Genomic DNA, 12552 nt, shown 5'->3' with positions numbered 1-12552 from the left:
ATTCGTGTTCTGATAAATGAAAGATTTGCATACGTTTGTCAAAATTTATCTACATATATAGTTACTTTGGATATTAAGTTCGTTAAAACTTCATTGTAGTCATAGTCTAAAATATTTAATCATATCGTGTAATTAATGAGTAATCATACAAATCATGAAGTACATACAGTCGCATTCAGTTTATAAAAAATAAAGTTTGTATTATTCTTTCATTCAGAATGCGATTTATCGATATATCCTCTGTATATACTTTTCAACGACAGAGTGCGTTGTTGTATCAAATTTCGATACTCGATAAAGGCGGGAAACCATATAGTAAGAAGCTGCATAATTGAACGGGTTTGCTGGGGAACGTAATCGAATCCTTTCGAATAATATTTCCATTTAAATTGATTCCTGCTGATTAAACATCTTTGCAAAAACTGTGTTGTGAAATTGGCCGAGAATACAGTTTCGGCAAATCACATCGCCAAAGGTATTTCTTTATAATTTACTGATAGTATAACCTTTGTTTAATTTAACATTTCGCTTTTTCAATGACGCCATTGTTACGTTACAAACAAATATAATCGTTACAAAACCACAGGGGTAAACATGATAAATAGATTCTTGTTTTTGATTTTAGTCTCAGTTTATGATTAAAAAGGAATATTTTAATATAAAATAGCTAAAAATGGAAAAGAATCTGCTAATTCTAGCCGAAGATATAATCGTTAAAACAAACAATATTTTAATATTATCAAAGCTATATTTTTTAAATTACAAAAAGTGTAGGGAAATATATGTTTAACTTCAAAATTAGATAAAAGAACAATTTTGATAAGATAAGAATTTTAAAACATTGCTGTCATTGTATAAGATAAGAAAAATATAACTTATCCTGTTTTTCTCCTGCAGTCTTCGTTTTAAACACTCGTTTAACCCGGCCAGGATGATTAATCAAAACCGAATACTTTTCTTTTACAGAGATTGTCGTACAAATGATTAACCCAGCATCGTCAAGCTTAACCAACAGACAGAAAAGACGATATTCAGCGTAACATGAGCTTCGCAGAAACGACTTGTTGATGACGTTATGGGGTGGATCTTCCTTGCCAGTACTTTACTCTTTTGCTTATGCGGTAAGTCTTGGCAGCACAATATATGAATATTGTGCGATATATGTATTAACGTGTAATGGAAAAATATCACAATTTTCGATGCAAATATTATTTTTGGAAGAAACAAACGATTGTTTTTGGTGCCAAATTTGAATTCGATGTTAATGGAAAGGTTATAATTGGTGTTTGTTCTTGCATTGGTAAGCATTCTTGCAAATGACTACATTTGATAACCATTTAACAACTGGTTATTACGTGAGGTCCATGTTAAAATTTCTTAAAACGAAAAGTTATTATTTTGAAAAATTTAATGCAGTCAAGGCGGATTCAAAGCAGTTGAAGTTCGTTCCTCTGGGATTAATTACGTGTACGCTGCGTCTATGCGATAAGGAAGTTCAGGAAAGGAATTACTGTTACAGAGTGCATCGAGCGTAGAAATTTTGTTATAAACACGGATAAAGCGGAAAACTGAAACCAATCTAAATTTTCCATATTTTAAGTTTCACTGAACCGTATAGCAATATATTTGCTTTTAAATTAGCCTGAATTTTTACCTTTGATGAATTTTTTACAATTATATATAAAAGTTAGAAAAACGTGTACTAGAATGTAGAACGATAAATTTTAATTTTTAAGTAATGGATTTTGTTTATTTAATGTGATTCATATATAAGCAAACTGTATAGCAGTAATTTTTTTACCAGTGAAGCTTCAGTTGAGTTATTTTATTTTTCACTCGAAAAAAAGTATATGATACCGTACTTGGAATGGTATACAATACGATTGCGTATATTTTTGACAGAGGAATACCAAATTACGCAAATCTATTTTTCTTCCAATATTTTGCGACATTTTGGTATGATGAAATTAATGTTTTTGTGTGACCATCAACAGGTATGCATTAACGGTGCCGTGAAAATTTCAGTGACAAACGTGCGAACGTTCCGGGTGAAATGAATTTCATTTCTATAACACTGCAAAATAGATTTTTTTCTTATCTTCTTAGCGGTTCTGCATGCAAATAAACTGGCACTGAGAGATTCTAGAGACCCGGTAAATTTATTCGGCGATTATACTTATCGGCATGGCAAACGAGGCATAACGATCTCTTTGTATGAAAATCCAAGTTACGCTCGCGAGAAACTTTTCTTTATCGAATAAATTTACTTGGGAGCGAAATCAACTGCCCTCGCAGTGATTAAAGGAGCACGATCCTATCTACCAACAACTTTCCTCCCCCGACTTACCTCATTACGGTGTGTACACCTAACGACTTTGTAAAGCGTCTTCAACTTGGTGGAAAAATATGTCGCATATCTTTTTACGATTTTTTAATCGAATTTGTATGTTTTGGATATTTTACAAAAGCTCAAAGCTATGAAATTTCCCACGTATACATAAAAATCACTTCTACGAGTTATTTGTTCTATTTATAACATTATTTTTTATTAACATCTATGGTGATACATTTCTGTTCATTTTTATCTCTTCGACTTAACTATACATGAAGGTTGCATTACTGTTAACCAATTCCATTTTTCTTTTCGTTCGAATCAGAAAGATATACAAATACTGAATATTCCACATCCAAAATACTCTTTGAGTACTCATTACTCTGTAGTACTCGTAATGATCTTCTCAAAGTTCAGCAGGTTCTTACTAACTAGTTAGTTGCACTTTACGTTGCTTACAGTTCCAAAGTGTCATATTGTTTCAGAAACTTATCACAAATCTCACCTCCAGAACGATTATTATCGACTTTATCAATAGTTCAAGCACACACATATAAATACTATTGTTAATAGATGCACTAGTAACAGCTAGAGTAACTTCTCAACTTCATCACTTGTCTTATCATTCCTTAAGCTACTTAAATGAACGTTAGCTGTTCACTGCCTTAATCTCTAATACATTTCTGACACTCTGATAGATTTCAATATCGTAGATAAGAAAGAGTAGACAAGAAATAAAGATGAGTGAGAAGAAAAAAAGGACGTGGGAGATGAATGAAGGTGTCTTTTATCAGATTCTACATTCCATCTTCACAGTATCAAATTCCATTAATCACATGAAAGTGCCACTAAATGATACCAATTTTTGATATACTTGGATCCAATTATATTCAGCACAATGGCGTATAAATACCTTTTGTAGTCACTGTATAAACTTGATATATAATAAAAATAGTGTATCTTAGTAACTGAATTATTAAATCCAAGATAATTAATGGCTAAACTCATAACAATCGTTCAAAGTAACAGTAGCAGGCTGAATTAAAAAATCATATTATCTTGTCAGTTTCTTTCAACAAACAAAAAAGTCTTCGCCTAATCATACAAAACTACCTACATATAAAACTACATATTAAATCTCATAACCAATTACTAAATCAAATATCAACCAACACCAACTATCGTAAAAATCGTCAGATGTATACACCGTCGTAACAGCTCTCTTTTTAACTTGCTCCCTCGATACGAAGGCGATCCCAAAGATAATAACCCAAAAAGTGTACAATAATAATTTGATCGGCGTATGTTGATTTTTCACGCTGCTTTGGATAAAAAAAGCGGCGGGATTGCCGTTGCCACAGGGCGGTGGCGGCGCGGCGGGGGGCCATGGACAGCCGCAGGCTGGTTCGCCGAGCACCCCGGGCCCCGGCGGTGGCACAGCTGGCAGTGGCGCGAGCAACACTTTTGGCGCCGCTGGCGGCAGTGCCTCTGGCCCTGGCAGCGGCGCTGTTGGTTTCGGTGTGACCGGAGGAACTACCGGCGGTGGGGCCGGTGGTGGTGCCGCCAGTGGTGGTGCCGCCAGTGGTGATGCCGCCGGTGGTGGTCAAAGTTGGTCCGATGGTGGTCAAAGTTGGCCCGGTGGCCCGACTCGTCGGGGCCGAGGGTGGCGCGACTGGCGCCGCGGCGACCCCACGCTGATAAAGGGACTCTGGAAGTCGAAGGGACCTCTAGGTAAACCTTCCGTTCTGCATGACTTCTGTACATTTATCTCATTTATATCATCTCATTTATATTTCTTTTCCAATTAATATATATTGCCGAATGTTGGTGTTTGTATATAGTTGATGTTTTATTTTTACGTTTTATTTGGAAAAGTTTGTAGAGGAATTTTAGGTAGATCAAGTTGATGTGTTTTTGTAGGATTAGCATTTTCTATGCACTGTTTCTTTGCGCTAGTTTGCCTTATTTACCGAATAGTTTGGCCAATGAATTCTTTGAAGTAGTTTTTGTAGGTTTTTAACGATATTCACATGGAATAGTTTGTCATTCTGTACAGACTTTTGCCTTTTTTCCATTCTTGTTCTTTCTCTTGTCTGTCGTATGTGATGTATTCAGCAAGAAATGTGAAAATTTGGGAGCACTTTTTATTAGCTCACCTTGCATTGTCGTTGAAATGTGGTCTTAACGTTGCAGGAATCCGGAATGTTTCACTATGCATGCATAAGTTCTAGCTACATTAGGGACATCTGATAGTAAAATGTTCTTTAAATAATGTGTACTTGTTAGAATGCAAGAAACAGCATTTTGCATATGAACCATTTTTTTGCTGCTAATATGGCATGTCTTTATTGTGATTAGTCAAGAACATTTTTAGTAACTTATACTAAATCCTGAGCAATTACTTTATTATTGCTTTAGATCCTACACGATTTTTCCCGTACTGGTGATCCTGCATATGTGTAGATTATTGAAACAACTTGTAGCATTAATATAAAATATCAAATATTTATTTATTCCAAATATAAAATAACTTAGTAATTCAATGAATTTCATTTCGTATATTGCGTTTTATTCCACCAGAGTGATCTCTATTTACAGATGTATATATTGTTATGTCGAATATATTAATTGCGAAGCATGTGCCATTTAAAATTCCACATTTCCACGAGAAAATGATTTCCTATTTCATTTCACATATTTATGTTTTATTGCGCATCTTCCCGCATTTATAAAACATACGGTACACGGTCTATAAATGTTCATCAAACAGTAATTGTCGTCCATAAACTTGTACTGATCGCGTTACTGAATGTCTGCGTATAACTTTCACGCTGTTCATGTTAGCTTTGTAGCTCATTAGCGCGAACAAATTCTCACCGTATTACTGCGAGAACTTCTCGACTTTATAACCCGATAAGCTCGAATTAGCTGTCCATAATACTATAGACAGATAAGAATCCGCTATATGAGTTTGTATATTTGAAACTGAGCATTCACTCGTTCGTATAAACTAGATTTGACTGTATTTATTTATCAAATATTTAATTCGATAAAAATTAAAACGAAAGTTAAAAGGATTACAACAAGTGAAATTCGTTTTTTCCGAATCTCTGTCAATTTTATTGTGCGTCGAAGATGGTACAGCAGGGAACGTGAAAAATTCATGAAACGAATGAACAGTACGTGTGTTTTCGTTCGCGAATCTTAGGTTCTGATTTAACTTCCAGATTTCCTCGTAGATCGATGTATCTTGAGTTATATAGGCGAATATTTCATCACAAGTTAAAATTTTACTTTTCTTCGCGATAGGCATGAAACAACCGCGACTAGAGCGTGGAGAACCTGAGTATACACAGTGAATTTAGTTTCTAGTTTTAAACTCGTGGAAAGTACACTTCCCAAACTGTTTCTTATGTATGCTCTCTGTTATCTTTGATTTGTTTCTTCGTTAAGTCGATTCCTAAGCTTTGTTGTTTTTTTAATCAAAAGTTGGACATGAAATTCTAGAAAAATATTATATGGTCAATCGTCGGTTTGTTATCTTCCTCTATAATTTTTCTGTAATTCTTCTCCGTATTGCAATTTTTTCATCTCCATATAAAACTTCTGTGATTTAGATAGATTTTTAGAACACGGTGAACATTTTTTGATAAAAATTTCTTTACTAGAACGCCGAAAACCATATTCGGTATATTTTTACATCTACAAATCGCTTATAGAACGAATTGATATTTTACATTCGATAGATTGAAAGGAGATTTATAGATATTCATTTTTCGAAATAAACGTTTAATGGTTTAGTCTCCATTTTAACTTTGTTCTATCAATGGATTTATTTTGCCAATTTCTCGCGGTTCTGTTAAAATATTTCTAGGCAATAAAAATGGCCTGTTGTTTAATTTCAGAAAGGATACTGTGTAAATAACATTTTGTCCCTGCTGTATATCAATTTGTTTTACAGGCTTTCTCAAATGAAAAAGAGCGTCGAAAAGTTGTTTTATTGACTGTCCACAATTTCGGAACTCGCGTCCTTTGTGACATAGGAAACCACTTTTCACTTTTCTGGATATTATATCGTAGATATTATAGTCAGTTTATATTCGGAGCAGTTTCTCAATTTTTCATCGTTTTCATGAACGAAGGTTTATTTGCCTACTTATATGTTGCGCCTTTATAGCGATCGATAAAAATGAATTATGATAGATGTTTATGTTAGTTTTAGACTGTTTATTTTTTATAAGATTATAAATCATCATTGAAATTGAATATTTTCATTTAAAATAATTTCTAGAATGTTTAATACACTTTTGCTGATGTATCACAACCTTTAAAATACCTTCATGGAAAATAAACTGTTTAAAGATATTTTCGATGTCCTTCTGCTTCCTAAATCATCTCCGAGTAAAGAAATATTCAGGATTTCACAGTGAAGATCTGTTGGAAATAAATCAGAAAAATATAACGGATGAAATAGAACTTCAATATTCAATTGATGCACTTTCTGTATAGCATATTCTGTATCTGATGCAGCTTTCCATTTTTATGTTTGCTCTCGAAATGGAAATAATAATACATCTACAATATATTCCTTAATGTTTTAGTTCAATCAATAGATCACAATCCATCAATATATTTTTCGAGTGACATACAGCACTCAGCTCAGATATATCAGAACTGCGATAACTTTCGGAATGATCAGTAATTCGAAAGGAAGGAAAAGCCTGCAGAAATCTATCATACGAAAAAAGATGTAATATTTTGACCGAATAATCAACGAACCACAAAATGCAATTAAAAATTGCCACGCGGAAAGAAACAGCTTCCACTCGACCAAAATGTCAAACCTCCCATCCAGCTCGCTTCGATCCACGTAAGATTCGCTTTCAACGTGTATCGTCGATAAATCATTCGGAAGCTTCGAGTGACCATTCAAAACCTCGACCGTAATTCATCTCTGTCATATCTTGGCATTTTTCACGTGACCACATTTTGCACGTCGATCGTTCACCTTCTCACAAAGAGAGCCTGGCACGCTGTGCACGTTTTTCGTTCCTGTTTATTTTCTACATGCTGCATGTGTGTGTGTGTGTTCTCATAAAAAATCGATCTAGTCGAAACGAAACGTGAAAACTGGATGTCCTGGTGCAGATTCCTTAGGCAAGGCGGAAGTGTACATCTTCTTAGCGCTGCTGATCGGTTTCGTGACGGTGGTGGTGGGCTGTTGGCTGTCGGATAACTGTTGGTCCCCGGAACCGGAAGGGGTGGTGACCCTGGCATAGCCTAGTGCAGACTTCCGTTCATCCAGGCGATAACAACTAGTACGCGGGCCCTCCTACAGGATTCTCCAGGACTTGGTCCAGCAGAACCGACGACCGTTGCTGGACATCAACGACAACCACACAATGCTTCCACCCGTATGAACAACGTCACCTTATGCACAAAAGAAAACACCTTTTACCATTAAACCATGGTTCGCCGCCATTACGAGCAGCGTGCGGCCGATCGAATATCGCCCCGTTCTGTAATATCGTATAATGTCGTGGTTTCGCCACCGATAAAGGTACTCGACCGTAAATCCAAACGTTCATCGAAATATCGACATGTCTCCGTGGGATGCAGCTAGGGCTGTGCTATGAACCTAAAACGGATTACCGATTGCGTCGACGTCTTTTTTCTCGACTCTTCTTTTTATTTCTCTTTCGTTTTGTCATTGCTCTCTAGAGGACGTCGACGTTTCGTACAAGAGAATTTTGATAATTATTCGGAATATAACATTGAAAATCGTCAAGGTCCGTATCGTGAGTAATCTTTTTCTGCGTATGTAACGTCCCTTGAATTTAGTTTCTGAGACGTTCGCAATGGATTTCAGTTGATTGCAAGTTAGGATTACGCCACGTTGTGACATAGATGGGCACCTTTATATAGCTCGATCTAAACTTAACGTGCTGACGATAATCATTTTTTGATATTCGTAAGAGAAGTGATATGTCATTGAGTTATAGATTGGGCTGGATTAATAGAGAGATTCCGAAATAATTCCAACGCAGGAATTGTTTCCGGTTCTAACGGTTTACTCTTATTTTTAGTTGCTCGAAATTGTAATCAATCTCGTTAACAAAGCTAAACTGTATTTACATATTACAAGCGTGCATACTATTAAACATAGTATATTAAACGTAAGTTGGTTTATTGGTTGGATCGGCAGTTATGTGCATAGGAAACGGTTACTGTAAATGTTCATTCCGACGGTATATTTGAAGATGATCGAGATCGATCAAGTGCATCCTGTTCTGAATAATTATCGAAGTTTTCATAAGCTGAAGGATAAACCGGAAGGAAACAGTAATTGAGCGAAATTGGAGAGTACACCATGTGGAATTATGCTCGAATTAGATCACGCACACATTGTTCGTCTGTGAGCTATAATTCGCTCGTTAACTCGATCAACACTTAATCGTCGTCATAGGGACGCGACAATATTCGGGCGTAGTTCCATCGTGAATTCGAGCTTCCGGTTCGAAGGATTCTCGTGAATTAGCGGGCTAATTCGCGGGCTCGTTCAATAGTTGGTTGAGGCATATAGGTGGTAGAAACTTAGAATAGGGGTTTTTGAAAGAACAGCTGATTATGCAGTTTGAGGTGTAGTAAGGGGTTTTCTTTGTGTGGGTGGTTTAATGTGCTTTTTTATGGGTATGGTAAGATGTGGTTGTGATCACGTAAATTTTGGGAAAGTTGAAGGAAGATGGTGAAGTTTTGATCGATCCTTTTTCTCTCTTCAAAGGAGGAGGAATTTCAACGACGATTGTATGTCGAAATATGGGGTATTAAATAGGATGGTCCGAAAATATTTCTTATTGGACATATTGCAAGTCCATAAACCGATTATTTCGAAGCGATATAATTTTTTATTCCAAAAAACATGACACATATACATCGAGATATTGTGACATAACAATCGAGATATTGTAACCATATGAAATTCTTTCGAATTCTTATTTTAGGATACTCATTTACATTGTTAGAGGAGGTAATCATTCGAATAGTACAAATACTCAAGATAAAAGCTAAGCTTAATTCTAATTTTCATTGTAATTGATAGAATAGAAGAATAAGAGTTACCAAATACAAATTAGGTATTCTTCGATACCCAGCTTCAAAAGAAACGACACAGCCACGATTAACACATTCGCTGTTATTAATTAATCCTTAAGACAAGCATTCTTTCCTTCATTACAAATTTATTTATTTTAATAACAATGATCGTTCTAATTGTTCACGGACTCATTTACCCCTATTAATTATTTTATTGGAACACACGGAAACGTTAATGTAACAGTTATGTCGATAAATTTATTTAAATATCAAAATCAATGTATGTATGTTACTAGCAGCGATTGCGTTAAACTATAAGACAAGAAGCTAGATTAACATCATTATTAAAAAACAAGAGAACCTTCCATTTTCATATGTTCCACGTATGAACTCTTCATCGATTCTCCATTTCTCAGCTTCAGCCGATGTAGAATCGATCAACCTAAATCTTATCATACCCATAACGTCATTAACGTTCGATCATCACCATCAATCAGCTTACTAATCACCGACATACACCTTCTTGTTACATAAACGCAACGGTTTTCGACCATAATCATACGCAAATCTTGAAATCGAAGAAGATTCTCGCGAATTGGCGGGCTAATTCGCGTAGACCTAGTGACGTGTGGACAGGACGCGCGCTCGTAGACAGCGCAATGGTCGCTTCGAGGCTCGTAGTTAGCTGAATTCCCAAAATGGGTCAATAATTTCATTTGGAGCCTGGATAATGGGTTTCGATATTGACGTCAGGTTAGGTCCATCGAGACAGAACTAACGGAGGAGAAGAGCAGAAGAACAGAATAGTTCGAGTACGATTTACTTCTTCGTCTTAATCGCCGCCCGTGAAAATTTACCGACTTCGTTGGACAAACTTAATGGCGGCGGATAAAACACGCGATATGAGGCTTTACGGGCACCAGGGTCCGGGCCTTCGAACTTTATTTTTGCTAGCCTCCTCGCAAATTGTACGAAATGGCCCACACGAGAGTAAACGATCGTTTAAAGCTGCATTAGGGGGCGAACCTTTTCTATTCTGTCTCGGTGTATACTGGATCCCGTGAGTGCTCGAACGTTCCTCGGATTATAATGAACAACAAGATGCTCGAGTTGTATCGAAATGTGATAAGCAGACTGCGGATATCGATGCATTCATATTTTGATCGATACGGTTGGAAAAGTGGAACTGGGGAAAATTGTCTTATTTACGAAATATTATAAAGAGCGTCGTGCTTTGAATATTTTATATATTTTTGCATATTGTGCGGATTTTGTGAATTATTCACCTTCAAGTCTCCGGTAATTGCATAAGAACCCGCAGTTTAAATTGCGAACGTTTATGCAATTCGATACTTTTATGAATACAACGATGGAAAATGAAAATACTTTGAATATTAAATAGAATCTCGTTTCGCCTATCGAACATTATAGCCAGCAATTTATCATATTTTTCTGCATATTTTATATATATGTATGTATTATACAGCTGGATATATTATGTGTAGTTTGTAAATTTTTCCACCTTGCAATCGCTCATAGATGCATAAATAGCCGCAATCGAGTCAATTGATCGCTCAATTGGACTTTATTGGTGTTTGATCGTCTGTTTCGAAATGATGGTAATAATCGTGTGCATGGCGATATTAATGTCTGGTAAATTTTGGGATGCTGTTTACTTGCTAAATCGAAATACTAACTTTGGGATGGTCGACCGATGTACTGGTCATTTTATGATTACGAGAGGCTGTGTCGAATGTTGATGTTAATTTCTGATTATCTCTGTGTCGTTCAATCATTCAGGGATGTAATTTATATCAATGTTCTTAAAATATTCTTGCTAATTAATTATAGGAAGGAGGGTAATAAATTTGTATATAATACGTTATAATATCAATGTAGTATAGTAATTTTATGATGACATTTTGTTGGTTAAGAGTGAATTGAAGTAATCATTTTGAAAATCGATTTAAAGTATTGGCGAGAATTAATTTTGTGAAGGAGGATACATGTACAATGGCAATCATGTTTGTAATTTTAGAACATCATCTCGTCGGTTGATTAGAAAGTGCAAACTAAAGACGGATTAAGATGCTAATGAAATACTAAGAAATTGAACTATTAATTTGGATGGAATCGATCGATCTTCTAGCCATAGTACGAAAACTCGTACAAGTGTTCAAGATCGGTGATAATTTCTTGTCCTTGTCTGCCATTCAATTGTTTAGAGAGAGTAAAGTACGAAGTATGAAAATACGGGAGGAAAAATTGTATTAAATATATAATATTAATTGAATAAAGATAAGGGAGAAATGGAATATTAATTTAAAACAATGTACATATTTGTATGATACGATCGTGACATGAGTAATTCGGAGAAATAATGCTGAAGATAATTCAATGTAAAAAAAATTTATTCTAATCAAATTAATCAAAATTTAGGGAAATTGTTTGATTCTAAGCGTTTTGAAATCTTCAGTATGTATTATGTACCAATTATGCACACTTTGTTCATCGTAATCCTTCATTGTAAACGTTCGAGCATTTCCGCGATCTCACACAATTGTTTCTTATAATATAAACTTTAATAATGAATTGTCACACATTTCGTAAATAAAACAGAGACCAAGTTTGTATCCATGTAAATTCTCTGCGTAAGATAGTTTACTGATATTTAATTATGGAAACGTTTATTACCCTTTCAGTCACATTCAACAAGCTGTTTCAATTCAAGAAGCTAAACGAAATCACATCAATTATTATGAATGATTGTCGGTTATGTTAATGATTGAAAAATTATTTTACTTCTTAAGCCATTTTATAAATTTTCCATTTTGCCAATTTTCTACAAGAATACCAAAACAATGTTGCACTATCGAAAACCCAACTATTCACAAATAATCGCCATATTTCCCATAATCATCTTAATCGCTAAACTACATTCATCATCATCCGTATACTTTCTCAATTTTTTAAATATTATGGAAACGATACTACTACAAAATTAAAAACTGTAATATATACACTCACTACTATTCAGTAATTTCTCCAACATTCTAAAATATCTGAAAATAATCCCACAAAATCGACAATTTGATCTGGAATTTCATAAAAATGTCCCATCAAATCCA

At 35.1% G+C, this 12552-nt stretch overlaps 1 protein-coding gene across 1 annotated transcript in view; it reads left to right on the top strand.

Annotated features, from left to right (window-relative positions):
* Positions 1-12320, top strand: part of LOC126865882 (uncharacterized) — a 91385-nt gene extending 79065 nt beyond the window's left edge. Inside the window, exons 3-5 of the mRNA XM_050618809.1 lie at positions 967-1121; positions 3671-4063; positions 7481-12320. Of these exons, the coding sequence (XP_050474766.1) occupies positions 1076-1121; positions 3671-4063; positions 7481-7611 (570 nt within the window). The 5' untranslated portion in view covers positions 967-1075 and the 3' untranslated portion in view covers positions 7612-12320. The remainder of the gene's footprint in view (positions 1-966; positions 1122-3670; positions 4064-7480) is intronic.
* The last annotated feature ends 232 nt before the right edge of the window (positions 12321-12552 follow it).

Source organism: Bombus huntii, chromosome 5 (assembly GCF_024542735.1).
Source record: "Bombus huntii isolate Logan2020A chromosome 5, iyBomHunt1.1, whole genome shotgun sequence".
NCBI classification, from domain to species: Eukaryota; Metazoa; Arthropoda; class Insecta; order Hymenoptera; family Apidae; genus Bombus; species Bombus huntii.
This window is presented reverse-complemented; position numbering and strand designations above follow the sequence as displayed.